Genomic DNA, 16,548 nt, shown 5'->3' on the forward strand with positions numbered 1-16,548 from the left:
CAGAAAACCCTTCTAGTACATGGTTGCTGAAGGGACTACAGTTAAGAGAGGGTACACAACCAGCAGAATATCTCTGGCAATTAACAAAAAAGACAGAGGGAAGCGATCTGATAACACGGAACAGAAACCTGAGTGACCTAGGGGGCGGGAACACAAGAGAAGTAAAGTTTAATCTCAGTCACAAGATGTAGATTTCTATGTCAGTTCTGATTAATTGTGACCACCATTTCATCTGTAAAATGGAAACTCAGTTACTGGAAAAAGCAAATAACACAGCCTATGTGGTATCATGTTAGAGACGCTATGCTGCTATATAAATATTAGTTGCTGTTCTATCACATCAAAGTTCAGCTACTGACCAGGATACCGATCAGGCTAAGATGTCAAAAAGGAGGTCCCCTTTGTTTACAATAACAAAGTAAAACAACAAATTGCTCTTTTGGACAGTGAGTCATACTAAGTTTTATCATAAATTTAAGTATTGCTCACAGTTTTTCTGTTACTCAATTCTGGATTTACTCCAGAGTTTTGGTTATACCACTTTAAATCAGAGATCATCATGCAGAAAATTATGCTGCCAAGTAATCCTTCAACATTAATAACTCGATGAGAAAAATAAGAAAATCATAAAACAAACACATACTGGTGGATGATAATGTATAAGAACCCCAATTATATGGACAATTTCTCAGGACAGAAGGCATATGGACACTTCCATAAATCAATACTCATTCAACAAATTGAGTGCCTACTATGTGCCAGGTTCTACAAGGTTTGTCTTCAAAACAAATGTTAAAACCAATGTTAAGAATACGGCTGTAATTCAGATTTTAGCAGGTTCCTAGATACATTTTACGATTTCATTCAATTTAAGCTACCCTCAAAGAAGTATGAGGAATACAACCCAAAAGGTAGAAACAGCATATGTACCCTAGTGTTGTAATGATAAAAAAAATGCAGGGCAGTATTATTCGCTTCCTTCCCAAGCTGCACTCTCCCATCAAGTCTAAAGTCTATGTGCTGGCATGCATCCTATAGGATTTTAAGACTTAAAACTATTGAAATTTAAAACCCTGTTACCCAAAGATTAATTCTTCAGACATCAGAATGTATAAATCAAAAGAACATGTAATTAATTTAGTGTGATCTGATTTCTAGATTTCTGAAATCAAGGTGAGAAAAGCCTTAAATAAATAAGGGAATAACATGTATCCCTGCTGGATGCTCTCCATCTCTGCATGCTGGACATCAGATACCACCCTCTTTGACACTATGGTGATTGTTGGCTTCACCATTCAGTTGCTCTGTATATTGAAATCCTCCTGAGTATACTTTGCAGTACTCCTGGAGGCTGGCCTTGGCCTAGGTCACTAGAGGCTACCTGCTGCAGCACACAGCAGAATCCTCTTTGGCACCCTGAAAATCACAGTACGACAGTTAAAGTGCACTCTTTTGCCTTTCATCACTGCACGTAGCATAAATTTCCTCCACTTGAGGTCTCTGGGAACTGGTTTTGTACACCCACCTCCTTCCCATTATCTGGGAGGAAACAGGAAGAATGATTGCACAGTGTACTAAAGACCTTATTTCCACCATAGTTTCATGAATCTGATCTTTAATTTTTTGTTTTTCACACAATGAACGTACTCCATTGGGATCCTCAGAAAACCCCGTATTAAGTTTAGGAAAAGTTTTCAGAATTAATATACTGAATCACCTTACTGAGTGATTTCAAGCAATAATTCTTAGTGGAAGCAGGAGTTAAAAAGTCAAAATCAGGGGCCCCTGGGTGGCTCAGTCATTTATCTGCCTTTGGCTCAGGCCATGATCCCGGGGTCCTAAGATCAAGCCCCACATCAGATTCCCCACTCGGCGGGGATCTGATTCTCTCTCTACTGCTCGTGCTCTTTGCTGACCCTCTTTGCTCTCTCAAATAAAAAAAAAAAAAAGTCAAAATCGAAGCTAAAACTGTACCAAATACACATAAGATAGGGATACTAATACTAGTCTAAAATATTATTATTAACAATTAAGTAGGTTAGCCCTCCTTGCCTAACAGTTCATATAAATAATGTCATTTACCTGAAGTTGTTCCACAGTTTCTTTGTGCGCTTTTTCCATACTGTTCATTTTTGTTCTCAAATTAGACTCTTGGTACTGAAAGTCCGCCTTTAGTTCAGTTAACTGAGAGACAGACAAACAAGCATATAAATACATATATGTGCACAGGTAAAAAATATAATAATGTACAAACACATCATTTTAAACATTCTTCATTATAAATTCACAATTCATTACAGAAGTGGAAGATGTTAGCAGTTTCCTGAAATTTATAATTTAGAATCTGTTTTGTGAAATGAAAGTTAATCTATTTTACTACAGTATATTTTAATGGTAAGATAATACTGAACTATCAGTAAAACTTTTGAGAAGATGCCTTTTTTTTTTTTTTTTTTTTTCAATTTACAGATGGCTTTTTTGGACACAGAGTTTGGCAACTGGTATACCAACAGGAAAGCTTAATGGCTAATACCAGAAAAAACTGTGTCAATTACAACATATTTCACATCATATATAAACAAAGAAATGTTAATAGTAGTTTCAGGTTAAAATAATCTTTCAAAGACAAAAGAAGAAAATTTCACACTGGGCAAGTACAAACAGGAGTGGTTTTATCAACCATGAGCTATATTGTTTTTACTTTAAAATTTATGTCCAGAATTATGTATCCAATACCACCCAAGACTTGAGATAAAACAAAAAAGCACAGAAGCTCAACTAACATGGAATGAGAAAGAAAAGGGAGTTACTTTAAAATTTTCACATAGACAAATGTAAGAAAAAAAAAATCAGTGGTTTAAGGAAGCTACATGTTCTTCTTAAATATCAATGACATACATGAAAATACAAAATCCTTACGACTTCAAACTAAAAGGTAAGTTCATATTATATCATTATGTTATTAGAACCATGGAGAAGCAGCTTCTGGTTATTTTTAAATGGTTTTTCATTATGTACAAACATTAAAGACTTGAATGTTCTTTTTTGTAATCACCTACTAGCCAGTAAACTCAAAGATATGTAACAGCAAAAAGAGAAAGGAAGTTATGATGTATTATATTCTTATTGTCTGAAATAAAAGCCCTTGCTTTTGCCAAATTCAAAGAATACCTGAATTCCCTGTTTTCTACATTACAAAGGAATTCCTGTTCTGAAATGTCAGTTCACATCAGATCAGCTAAGATAATTATTCTTGTCACTCAACTGTGTGTTGCCTTCAGATTATGAATTTCTAGAAGATAAGGATTATGCCCAATTTGCCCATTTTTGTATCTTCATGATCACTTGAGGATACATGGCTGGTTCTAGAAGTCATTGAATAAAGTGAAATAAACTTAAGAAAATATCTTGGTTGTTGTAGATTTACATTATAAGAGAAAATAGCAAATATATAGCTATTTTAAGCTTAGAATTATTATTTTCCTTACAACATGGCTTATTTCCATTCCTACTAGTTTTGTTTTGTTTTTTTGAAAAAACACTAACAAAAGCAGAAAACTTTCAACAAACTGCACTAACACAGAAGAGTCAGGTATAGAAAAAAAAATCTAAAAAAGTCAAATTCCACAATGCATTATTAACTTAGTTTTGGAATTGTTGCTTTAAAGCAAAATTACTGTTTTATTCAACTTTTACCTAGAACTATTTAGAGTAATATAGATAAATCTTTGTGCAATAGAAATGTCCCTAAAATTTTATGCATAAAACAAATTTCAATAAAAGCTCATTAATTCAAAAAATTCTGTTAAAAGGAACCATAAAAAATAAGACACTCATAACTATCCTATTTTTAACTTACATCAATCCTAAATTTCATATACTGAATTTGCTTAAAGTAAGGTACAAATATATTAAAATAAATTTAAATCCACTAACCATCAAGATGTGAGAAAATTTAACACAAGTTATTAAATGCCAAGCTCAGATTCAACTACCACTACAGATACTCAGAAATAGAAATAATTCATACACATATTTATAATCAAGGCTTATTCATAATTTTAAAGGAATGTTTTTAATGTTTTCCTATTGTATAAGATATTTGAAATAAGTCAAAAAAGAAAAGTTTAAGACTATAAACAAGTACAAAAGTTGGTTCTATCTTCAAAGATGACCCAACATCAGTAATAGCAGTTACAAGCACTTATACAAGGCAGGAGCTGTAGTACTTTATATTTTCATTCAATCGTAACGACCATCTCCTGAAATAGTATTAATATTCCCATTTTTAAAAAACAGGACCAAAAATGTGAAAGCATTCTGCTCAAGTTAACAAAGTGCTAAAAACTTTTCACTAAATTGACAACATATTTGATACTCTTCATCTAACTGACAAGTCAGAAGTAAACTTATTTCCTACAAAATGATCTTAGACACCTATTGCTAATCACCGACTACCACACAGGAAATTCCCATAGCACCACTTTTTACCAAATATATAATTGGTATGTCAAAGACTATATATATTCAATTACTTTTTCAAATCATAAGAATTCACATATTCCATTTACCTGTCATTTTCAAATTAAGGCATTAGGCTTATTTTTAAACTATGGATTTACTGAAAACTAATGTTCAGACATTATCACAACTTCAATTAGCTCTCGGTTAATTCTTAGAACTAAGATTCTTTTTTTTTTTTTTTTTTTTTTTTTTTTTTAATTTTTATTTATTTATGATAGTCACAGAGAGAGAGAGAGAGAGGCAGAGACACAGGCAGAGGGAGAAGCAGGCTCCATGCACTGGGAGCCTGATGTGGGATTCGATCCCGGGTCTCCAGGATCGCGCCCTGGGCCAAAGGCAGGCGCCAAACCGCTGCGCCACCCAGGGATCCCTAGAACTAAGATTCTGAAAGGCCATTTTCACCTATCTTCATTAACAGCTTACATTCCAATTTGGCTTTTGTAATGTGTCTTGTAAGAATCATGCACAAGAAACATTACCAAATTATTAAAGTCTAATAAAACTTGGAATTTTCAAGCAAAACTCAAGATGTAAATCTTACCAGGCTTCAGCGAACCATGTTCTTACCTTTTTATCTTTTTCTAAAATGGTCTGGTCTCTCTGCTGTAAGAGACGTTTAAGCGACATCACTTCTTCTTTCAGTTGACTTATAAGGACAAAATTGTCTGTTCCCCCACTATCTGCTGACTGATTTATAGAGCTACTAAAAAGAAAAAAGTAAAACAGAGTTAAATGAAGTAGAAGGAAAATTAGCAGGTGTTCAAATTGCATAAATTAGACAATTCCACAAACATCCTTAAGGCTAATGCAAAAAAATATGTACCTGACAGAAATGGATGCAACTGGCAAATTACCTTACTAATGGCACACATTACATACACCTGCAGAAATATAATTCAGTATTAGCTTTTAGGGGGTCAATACTTCTAGTGTAAAGCAATAGGCAGCCAATTTGTACAGTAACATCAGCAAACTTTTGGCTAATGAACTAAAACAAACTCACGCTCATAATACTTTAAATTTAAATACATTTTCCAAGCAGGTCAATTTAAAACATCACACTTAAGATTTTTAGATTTGTGTTTCACTGAAGAATAATTAAGATCAAGAGAATGTTCTATTCAGATTTGTTTTCTTTTCAAAACCCAATGTATTCCCCAAATAGAACAACAGTTCAGTGCCACTTGCTTATTGCCAAAATTAAGTTAAAATTTTAAACTAATTATGGTTTACTCTTCTTGGTGACTCAAAAAAGTCAATGCAGAAAATACGTTTCTATTCTTTTACCTAGTAATAACTGTCAATCAACTGTAACTGTTTAGCTAACTTGAATTTTTGTAGCGCTAAAGGAATTCATTTTTACCTATCTCCATTAGATGGCTTAGATTCCAATTTGGGCTTTTTCTTTGGAGTTTCATTCTGAATTGCTGCAGAGGATTTATGGCTGAAACCAAACATTAATAAGAATAATTAGAGTAAAAAAGGGCAGAAGCCTCAAGTGATAAGTTATTCTTTTCCCCCTAAAATATTACCGAATATCACTGATTTTTTTAAAAGTATAAATAACAAAGTTAAAGGGAAGTCACATTAAAAAAATACACATGTTTCAAAATACTTCAGAAAATATATTGACATATTTACCTCTGTTTCCATAGTCCCTGCTCTTGTTCTGGACTCAGATTGCTGATTCTGAAAAATATACAAATGACATCTAACAACAACATTTATTTAATACCTCTACATTTAACAGCATTCTTCCTAATGGACTCAAATTATGTATGTTAAGAATCTTTTGTTCAGAGAAAGCATATTCAATTAAGTTTTTGAACTAAACTAATATATATACTGAATAAATCATATTCTATTGAGATAAATTCAATAACTGCTAGGCATCTTAAGTTCTTTAACAAAAGTACAGTGATGGGGATTAAATTCTCCTTTTATTCAGATCATTTTCCAAAAGTCAGTTTAATATCATACTAAGAATTGGGGTATATAAGCACAAAACTCAACCATGATAAGATTCTATAATCATAAAGTATGACAGTCATCACACTTAGGCTGCCGTTACTATTTCAGACAGAAAATGTTTTATCTTTAAAGTTAACACCTTCCTAATAATCCTATGTACAGATTTCTCCTTTGGAATAATTCAAGTTGTTCATAATAGTGTGTCACATTGAATCATGAAATATTGTAATTTGTTTCTTTCCTAAGAACCATCTCCAAAGTCTCTGGATGTTTTAGTCAGTACTGTGGAATAGACATGCTGAAAATACTGGGAAATTCCATAGTAAGAAATGATTCTACTTTTACTTATAATTAAATAAAGTCATATTACTAATTCTCTTCCATTATGCCATAATGCCAATAACAACTTTTTAATTTACTATCAATCTTACCAGTTTTATTATGGTTGCATATCAGTCAATCCTGTATTAATCCCTAGTTTATTGATTCAACATGTATAGAGCATCTCCTATGTACCAGACATCACATACTTATACAATATAAGATGTTAAAAGACCTAGGCTGTGTGACCTTCTGCCAGTTACCCAAAATTCCTGAGGCTTAGTTCCCTCAGCTGTAAAATGGGTATAATTTAATACCTTGTAAGGGATATCAGACTTAAATGAGTTTATATACATAAAAGCACTTTCTACACTACTAGTATATACACAGTAAATAAAAATATGTGTGTATATTTATGCGTATAAAATTTACTATTGTAGCTAGATAAGTTTTTCAAGCAAAAGTAAAAAAAAAAAATCAGACCATGTTAAAATCAGCTATAAATAAATACCAACTTGGGGGAAAATGCCGTAATTCTATAAACCTGAGTTATTATTTGTGGCAATAAATGCCAACCCTTAAAAAAATTTTTAAAAATTTAAAAAATAAATGCCAACCCTACGGAGGAACTCAGTTGCCCTTTCTTTTACAATTTTCATCATAAGCATTAGTAAACCATATTATCACACATGAATTAACAACAATATCAGGATCTCAAACTGAGAAACAAAATATTAAAATACTTAACAAAACACTTGGAATTCATCTTTGCTTTCTGAGATGGCCACTCCTGGATCCAGATTGACTTGTTTTTGCCTTCCTCTATCCCCACGCATCACTGTTTATCACAATAGGTATGCTCCTCATAATTGTTCTCACCCACTGAACTTAGGATAGAACCTCACCAACTGGTTGCCTACTCATTAAATGGTCTACATCCATCAAATACAAAACAGTATTTCTATTTCTTCAGCAATAAAAAGGAAAAAAAAATTAAAGGCTAATTTTATCCTTAATCCTTTTATTTTGATACCTGTTATTCTTTCTAAAGATTAAGTTACGGTCACAGAATCTGATCTTTATACATATATTGAGTGTGTCTTATCACGCGCTAAGAAAAATTTATCTAGTAAGAACAGGGAAAGGGTAATTCAACTGAGTTTTAAGAAGAGTAGGTCCAATGGATGCCATTATGATAGTTACTTTATCATAGTTTTTCTTTTTTTTTTTCATAGTTTTTCTTAAAGAAGCAAAAACAAGAAAGATTTATGTTCCTTTGTTCCTTGGGATATTCTGAAAGAAAGCACCACAAGATTTCTTCAGAAGAGCTAGAGAAGTCACTATATGACCACTCTGACACCCAGAAAGCACTACAACGGGGTAAGGCAAGTGGAAAAACTGCTTAAGCAAACATCAGTACCTCAATAAAACTTCATAATATGTGCTTGCCTACAATTAGAATCAAATCTTGTTATAATTAGCACTATATTATATTCTAAAAATGTGTTCTTAAATGTGGTAGGCATTGATTTTTGATAAATGAAATTATGTTTTATCTACCTAGAAGTCTCATACAGAAATTTGGGAAAAAACAAATTCTTCTGAAAACTGGTTAACATGCCCCTATTTTGTCCATTTTGTGTTTAGTTTGTGCTTTAATATTCTTGATTTTTCCATGAAGACCAAAACCACAGTTCAAGCAACTTTATGCTATACACATATTACCACTATATAACTCTTTTCTCCTAAGGCACTTTAAAAATCAAGTAGTTGTTTATATTTGAATAGAATTTCTGCCTATGTGTTTAAAAAAAAAGCAAAGTATTGCCTGTTTAAAATACTATTTTTCAGGATGCCAGCGGTTGAGTGTCTGCCTTAGGCTCAGGCATGATCCTGGAGTACTGGGATCGAGTCCCACATGGGGCTCCCTGCATGGAGTCTGCTTCTCCCTCTGCCTCTCTCTCTCTCCATGTCTCTCATGAATAAATAAATTCTTTTAAAAAAATTATTTTTCATACTTTTGGAAACTTCAAGATTTAGAATGTTTCTATCATGATCACAAATGATAGTCTCGGAATCTGTTCTATAAAAACACTGAATGTATATATTCTAGTCACTGGTTTAAGTAAAACGAATTAGTGATAACTGGTGAATATAACTCCATATACCCATAATTTGTATTTATAACTGAAAATATAACTTTTATAGTAAAACCCTAACAATCATTTAAACAAAGAAAGAATATTGAAGCCTTTCATAACACAGACCAATGAAGTATTAATTAACTCTAGTGTACTTGTATTTTGACTTTATATGATCATATAAAATATATGGGAATTAACATATGCGTTATGGAATTACATATGATCACATGTTATTCCCTACATGTCCTATTTTTATAGTAAACAGCTAAACACACTCCACGTGTATAATTTTATACATGCTTACCTCAAAGATACTGTGGGTTGGATTCTAAACCACCCAATAAAAATAATATTGCAATAAAGCAAGTCAAAATTTGTTTCCCAGTGCACCTAATTTATGTTTATACCATACTATAGTCTACTAAGTGTGCCAAACAATTAGATACCTTAAAAAAGTAAATTAAAAAATTGTTGCTAAAAAATGCTAATGCCACCATCTGAACTTTCAGCAAGTCATGAAGCACTGATCACAGATCACCATGACAAATAAGGAAAAATATTTGAAATATTTTGAGAATTACCAAAACATGATGCAGAAATGTGAAGTGAGTAAATGCTGTTGGAAAATGGTGCCCATACACTTGCTCAATGTGGGGTTACTACAACCCCTCAATTTGTAAAAACTGCAGTATCTGTGAAGCACAATAAAGAAAAATGTGACAAAACAAGGTGTGCCTGTATCTTGAATAAAGTAGGGAAAAGACCTTAAATACTCAAGAAGCTTACCATATACAATGGAAACTAGATTTGCACAAAAGTAGTATTTGCAAAAAGTTAAACACCAATATATGGCATTAAAATACCAGGAGATTTTTAGAAAACCTGATTTCAAAGTACTTACTTGTGATGGCTACTGCTGTGACGATGGTGATGGTGATGATGATGGTGATGATGCTTTGAATGATGCTGGTCTTTCTCGGTAAGAGATGAAGAAGATGAGTTTGAATGTGAAGATCCCAGGCTCTTCCTTTGTTCTTTTGTCTTCTGTAAAACTCTCTTGTATGATAAAGTACAGAGCCAGCATAATAACTTTCCATCAACCTTTTTAAAGAAAATATCTGCATTAGATTAAATGCACCTGGAGACTGAGTATAAGTGAAAGATAAACTGTTCAACTTCTAGTGCATGCCCTCTCACCCATGCACATGCGCGCGCTATCTCTCCCTCTCTCTCTCTCTCTCTCTCTCTCACACACACACACACATTGTTACAAAATGGAAATAAAATTAGACTTTTCTGAAACTTGGGAAAATGCTCATTTGGTATATATTTTAAAATTGGTGAGGATGATGTAAGGACTTCCATCAGTTTTGAGGCATTTTTTAATTTCGAGAGCTTTAAAGCATAAATTGACATACTTCCAAGAATCTTACCTAAGCACTGGCCTGAATTTTTAAATCACTGTGTAATCACTAAAATGACAAAGTAGCTCCCACTACAGTGAAAATGTTAGTTTATAAAAACGAGGAGAACTTGAATGACATATACATTTGATTCTCATTCGCAGGCTTCCCATTTGCAAATTCATCACCTATTTGCTAAAATTTATCTGTAACCCCAAATAAATCTGCAGTGCTTTCATGATCATTCACAAACACACATAGCAGCAAAAAATTTCTGTAGCCAGACAGCAAATGTTTCTTGTAGAGGATTAACAAGGTGACACTCTGTGGCCTTCTTCTCTCAGCTCTTGTGTCATAAACAAGTGTGCTTTTCACGGTCTATTTAGTGCCATGTTTTCTCCATCTATGCTTCCTACTGGTGATTCCGCTGCTTCTAATGGTCCCCAAGTGCTTAAGTGATGTATAGTGTTCTCTAGGGCAAGAAAGCTGTGATATACCTTATGTTAGAAAATACCTCTCCTGAATAAGTTCCTTTCAGCTATGCAGTGCTGTTTTGCCATGATTTGAATGTAATCGAATAACAATTTACATTAAGATATAGGGGGATCCCTGGGTGGCTCAGCGGTTTAGCGCCTGCCTTCGGCCCAGGGTGTGATCCTGGAGACCCGGGATCGAGTCCCATGTCAGGCTCCCTGTATGGAGCCTGCTTCTTCCTCTGCCTGTGTCTCTGCCTCTCTCTCCCTCTGTGTCTCTCATGAATAAATAAATAAAATCTTTAAAAAAAAAAAAAAAAAGAAAGCTTTTTACATTAAAATATAACATCCACAAAACGAGATTAAGTACTGATCAAATGATTACCATGTTGTGACCAGAGGCAAGAAACTCATCTATCCTGCCCCCTTAGAGGAATAGTTCAATATTCGCTAATTCAGTGTTTGCAGCAACTTGATAGAACTTATCTACCATGAATAAAGAGGATCAACTGTACATGTGTCAAGGGAAAAGAGACTTCTTTCCAAAATTAAGACAAAACCCTATAAAAATAAAATTAGGTTTCTTTCTCCTACATCTTGTTCACACAAGATGCGCTGGAGAAACATGCCTTGCAACTAGGGTACATATACTGCTGTGGAAGAACCCGGGGGAGCTTCTCAAAGAGACAATCATCCTCCAAATCAACTGAAACTGACAACCAACAGGACGACTGTGTGAATGCTGCTGATCAGCAGAGGAATGCCACAGGCACATACACACTTTTTAAGTCATTGTAGATAGAAAAAAACAAACAATGGTTTAAAACATGAGCATGAGTCCCAAGCCAAAAGGCACAAGGCTTTGAATTATACATGTTAATGTGCCATCAGGTATTTTTTTCACACCAGCAACTTCAAGTACCCAGCAAAAGGGTAAGTAGCTGACAGGATTTAAAAGCAATTAGTAATTCTCCTGAACAAAATGTTGGATAACCAAACAGTACAGAATAGCTAGCACAGAATACTTTTTTAAAATAGTCATCTCAACTGATCAACACAAATCTATGTATGATGCAAACAAGGAGAAAATACACTGTTCCTGCACTTCTATCTAATTACCTGTTTTCAGGGATCCAAAGGATGTATCACCTATCAGCAGTGTATTCATTAAACTAACTCCCAACTCGTGTGTTTTAATTTCCAGAAGATATCATAATATAAATACCTTTCTTCTTCCTTCCTCCTTTCGATCAAAAGCACACTGCTGTTTGCACTGTTCACAGGTCTGAGGTGGTCCATATTTTTTTTCTGAATTTGTACAACGCTGACACTTTGTACCAATAAATGCTGCAATTATGTTACAGTACTGACAAGGCTTAGGCTGAAAAGCAGATATACATTTTAAGTGAGACATTTAAAAATATTAAAAATTTGCTGCATAAAATATATACCTGTATACAGACATATTTCTGGGACTAATTAAGGAAACAGGTAAAAAAAATTTTGTCAAGTATGTTACCCTGTCATATTTAATGACATTCACCATGTTTCTATTCATTCACTAACATTTACTTCTAGAGTAACTTCTTGTTAACTCCATTAAATAAAATCATAAGAAATGTTATTTATGCTTGGGTAGTATGTTATATAAAAACTGCATGTGAAAAAGGTCTCAAAGAATGAAGATAAAGGTACATATTAATAGAAAAGTTTCATGCATCCAATACTTAGGAGCATTAACTAATTTAATATCCTAGTTACTTTTATTACTGTTCATAGATTAAAAAAACATTTAACAACTTTTCATCATATACAGGTACAGATAAAAAGACCATACATTACACATAAGCTTTAAACTTAAGAACTGGCAGAAGCATAGTCAATCTAAACTCTAACAAATGTACTTTGCTTTTCTTTGATACTCAAAAGACAATTCAGGATTTTACAGAACCTTAAGGCCAGCACTTTGACTAATCATGACTATACTATACCAATGACTATCCTATACATATAAAAAAATTGATATGAAATAATGTCATGACTTCTATGAATGAATACCTGAATTATACTGCTATATAAAAACTGCTGGAGGTTCTGAAGAGGAAGAAAGTGTGATTATGCAAACTTTATAGACAAGTGGGTTCTCCAAACCAGGAGTTTGTTATATTTGAATCTTTAAAGAATAAAATCATACATTTCACATTGAAATTCAATAAACACAAAACATGCATAATATGATTGTTTTTAAACATTATCATCGTCCAATCAGATTAACTACAGAAAATTTCTTTCATGGAGTATTTTAACATACCGAATATTTAAGGACACATCAATACATACTTTTACAAGGTTCATTTTGTGAAAAACAATGACTAGTAACAATAACATGAAATAAAAATGCAAGACATACTTACCGTGCCAAACTGCTTCACATTTTGAGCACACTTCTTACAAATTGTATTAGTTTTGCTGAAAAGGAAATTGAATATAAATGATCAAATTTACATAGCTTTTTGAGGTAATTAGCACACTGTTGAACTAATGGAAATATTGTTCATATTTAACTATTTGCTTTAGTAGTTTCTAAAACTTTCTCTAACATAGACCCAGCATCTTTTTAGGGATGTGTATTATACAAATTTTCTCCTTTTTCACTAACTCTAGATAAATGTTTTGTTTTGTTTTTAAAGATTTTATTTATTCATGAGAGGCAGAGAGAGGCAGAGACACAGGCAGTGGCAGAGGAAAAAGCAGGCTCCATACAGGGAGCCCGACATGGGACTCAATCCCGATCCCGGGTCTTCAGGATCATGCCTGGGCTGAAGTCAGACACTGAACCGCTGAGCCACCCAGGCGTCCCTAGATAAATGTTTTTATACATTTTTATTGTGTATCTCTTAGTAAAGAACCCCCCCCCCAAAAAAAATCCTGATGTTTCCTATCTAGTTCCAAAATCTTCACATTTGCCACTGTTTATATAAGCATTACATCTCAATGCCTACCTAACCTTCTCCACTATTATGATGCCAGTATCTACTTATAAAAAAATTATTTGTTCTTCTTCTTAGGCTACTCTCTTATATGTGCTCTGATCTTTTAACAGGAATCGCCCTTTTAAAAAGCATGGGCTGTTCTTCCACTGGTAACAAGTTACTAGAGTTCATCTCTGGAAGATAGTTGGTAACATTACAGACCTTTGTTTTGTCACTTTTAACAGCTTAATAGTAACTTTATATTTGCATTTTTAATCAGCAAAGGTGTACATTTTCCATGCAACAATTTGTTCTCCATTTCCCCATGTGTAAACTGAAGTGTAGCTATAAAACAGCCATTAATTTTTTGTCAACGCGGCCTTTCCCACCACATATAAGAGGTATACCACTTAAAACCATATTTAAGGATACTTTAACACAAATAGGGGATTATGACTCCCAAGTACTCCTCACAGACATCTGTGTCTTTAACAATCAAAAACTATTTAGTATACAAACCTTTCTTGTTGAAATTCTGATCTGCAGTAAGTACATTTTACAATAGGATGCGCAATCCGACATTCCTGTAATAAGACAATGTATTAGCATCTATCTCAAAGTCCCAAATTTCACTTTTCTGGTAGAAAATTATCATACAATCTAGCTAAATTTCTAAGACATCAATAATACCTGTCCCCCAACGTACACAATTGAACGATTTATCATGTAAGTGGCCAATTACAGCACATTTCCTTACGGAAGACATAGGTGTCTTTGTCTTTATTTGATGTGGGGGGTAAGCTACAAATAAATTAAGAAAGCTGTCAGGGCCGATTTCAAGGGTTGGTTAAATGTGAAACTACTTAATATTTTGCACCGTTGCTCACAGACAGCATCCCGGCTTTAATGGGATGGGAGGAGCTCCAAATCATAGAGCATTCTGTCCCCAAACCAGTCGCTTCGCTTTCCTGGACAGGGAAGGAGGATGCCATCAGCTTTGCGGCTTCAGGTTCCTAGCAAGAAAGTGCAAAAACCGTCCCCTGCCTCCCGGTGGAAGGAGAGGACAGTCCAGGCAGAAAACCGAGATGAAAACATCTCCACCCCAGGGTCTCTGCGGCATAGACAGGTGGCTGCCGCCTCATTCAGCCCCACCCGGAGACCCCTGAGTGTCGGCAGGGCCCGGCCCCCTCCTGGGCCGCCTGGAAGAGGGCAGAATTCTGTCTTCCTCTCAGGGGCCTTTCCCATCCGATGCCCACGTCCTCAGATAAAGGGTCCCGGGAGAGGAGGCCAGAAAGAGCTCCAAGCCCCCAGGGCACCCGCGGCGGGAGCCGGGCTGCAGTGCCGCGGCCACCGCGCTCCCTCGGGCCGGCCGAGGGGACCCCGCCCGCCCGCCCGCCGCCCCGCGCCCACGGACCTTGCAGAGCTGCTGGCCCTGGGAGAGCTCCTCGAAGGGATAGCGCTGGGTGCACTTGGTGCAGGCGTACAGGGCCGAGGCCGCCATCCTGCTCAGTCTCCTCCTCCACCGCCGCCCGCACCGAGGCGGGGCCCTACGGGGAACTCGGCCGCCGCCGCCCGGGCCGCGAGCTCCTCCTCCTCCCCCTCCCCCTGCCTCGCGCCCACCAGACCGCACCACGAGAGCCCAGGGCCCTGCGGTCTACACCGTCTCCCTCCGCCTCCACTTCCGCCCCCGGCCCTCTCAGTGACGCCGTCCCAGCCGCTCCCGCTTCGGAGCCTGGAGCGGCGGAGGGAGACCAAGAGGATAGCTCGGCGCGGGGTAGCTGCGCGGCAGTGGATCCGCTTCCTTCTCGGCCTCCCTTCCCCAGCTCTGATTGGCTGGGAGGGCTGCTGCGTCACCCGGTCGCCCCTCCCACCCCCCAACCGCGGCGACGCTGGAAGCGCCCACAAAGGGAGGAAGCTGCTGGCCAATGGGGGCCGGGAGCTCTCAGCGCGCCAAGGCCGCTTCAAACCCGCCCCGCCCACTGGCCCAAGAGCGCCCCGAGCTAGCGGCCAGTCCCGGCTGTGCGCGTGTTCGCCAAGGCTTGCTCCGTGCCCACGCTGCTTTCCCCTTGACTTACTTCCGTTGGGCCGAACCCCTAAGTCCCCTTCCGACACTATTTGTTACTGGTCAGAAGCTAAGTACTTCACCTAGAGAGGCGTCTCCGGGTCGAGCTCACGCCCTCCGGCATTTAGTCCCAGGGGGCCGATGGCATGTTTGGACTTCACACTCGCTTTTATTGTTTCAGTCATTCTATTCAACGGTCCGTGGCGCCCGTCACCTCCTCGACCCGGCCCGCCCCTCCTGCGGCGTTCCCTCGGGGCCGCCCGGGAGCCCGCAGCGTGAGCGCCGCCGTAGACTCAGCCAAGCGCTACCTTGTGACGTCAGCGACGGAAGAGGCGGGTTCTCTGCTGCTACCGGAAGCCCTCCGCTTTTTTGATTGGCTGCTCCAGACGTCCGTTAGGACGTGTTGCCTTTTCCGTGTGCAGCCCTGAGCGTGGGCGGCCCTGTGGGGGTGTGTGCAGGGGTTTCCAGGCCCCGCACCAACACCCCACCCCTTCCATCAGGGGTTCGGCTTAGGGTCGCCCCTGGCGGGCGGCTCTCGAATCTTAAGGAAGAGCTCGAAAACTCAGACCCCCTTGGGGCCGCGGAGGTCCTCTGGGCTGGCAGGAAGATGGCGGCAGCATCGGTGTCTGCGACTTCAGGGTCTCAGTTCTCGGTAAGAAGCGGCTGACGTTCGAATAG

The 16,548-nt window shown here is 37.2% G+C and overlaps 2 protein-coding genes across 9 annotated transcripts in view; one reads left to right on the forward strand and one right to left on the reverse strand.

Moving 5' to 3' along the window:
• The window catches only part of FAM76B (family with sequence similarity 76 member B), a 32,227-nt gene extending 16,031 nt beyond the window's left edge, over positions 1–16,196 (reverse strand). For 2 of the 8 annotated variants that reach the window (XM_041730786.1, XM_041730789.1), the window contains exons 1-10: positions 15,223–16,091; positions 14,696–14,821; positions 14,328–14,392; positions 13,251–13,305; positions 12,062–12,217; positions 9,862–10,061; positions 6,166–6,213; positions 5,888–5,968; positions 5,092–5,227; positions 2,083–2,184 (exon numbers count right to left, since the gene is read on the reverse strand). In XM_041730786.1, coding sequence (XP_041586720.1) covers positions 2,083–2,184; positions 5,092–5,227; positions 5,888–5,968; positions 6,166–6,213; positions 9,862–10,061; positions 12,062–12,217; positions 13,251–13,305; positions 14,328–14,392; positions 14,696–14,821; positions 15,223–15,309 — 1,056 coding nt within the window. In that variant the 5' untranslated portion in view covers positions 15,310–16,091. Of the gene's footprint in view, positions 1–2,082; positions 2,185–5,087; positions 5,228–5,347; positions 5,406–5,887; positions 5,969–6,165; positions 6,214–9,861; positions 10,062–12,061; positions 12,218–13,250; positions 13,306–14,327; positions 14,393–14,695; positions 14,822–15,222 lie in introns of those variants that run through there. The other 6 variants (XM_041730787.1, XM_041730793.1, XM_041730794.1 and 3 more) reach the window with 6 other exon arrangements.
• An 87-nt stretch (positions 16,197–16,283) lies between these two features.
• The window catches only part of CEP57 (centrosomal protein 57), a 38,574-nt gene continuing 38,309 nt past the window's right edge, over positions 16,284–16,548 (forward strand). Inside the window, exon 1 of the mRNA XM_041730785.1 lies at positions 16,284–16,522. Coding sequence (XP_041586719.1) covers positions 16,478–16,522 — 45 coding nt within the window. The 5' untranslated portion in view covers positions 16,284–16,477. The remainder of the gene's footprint in view (positions 16,523–16,548) is intronic.

Source organism: Vulpes lagopus, chromosome 15 (assembly GCF_018345385.1).
Source record: "Vulpes lagopus strain Blue_001 chromosome 15, ASM1834538v1, whole genome shotgun sequence".
Lineage (NCBI taxonomy): Eukaryota > Metazoa > Chordata > Mammalia > Carnivora > Canidae > Vulpes > Vulpes lagopus.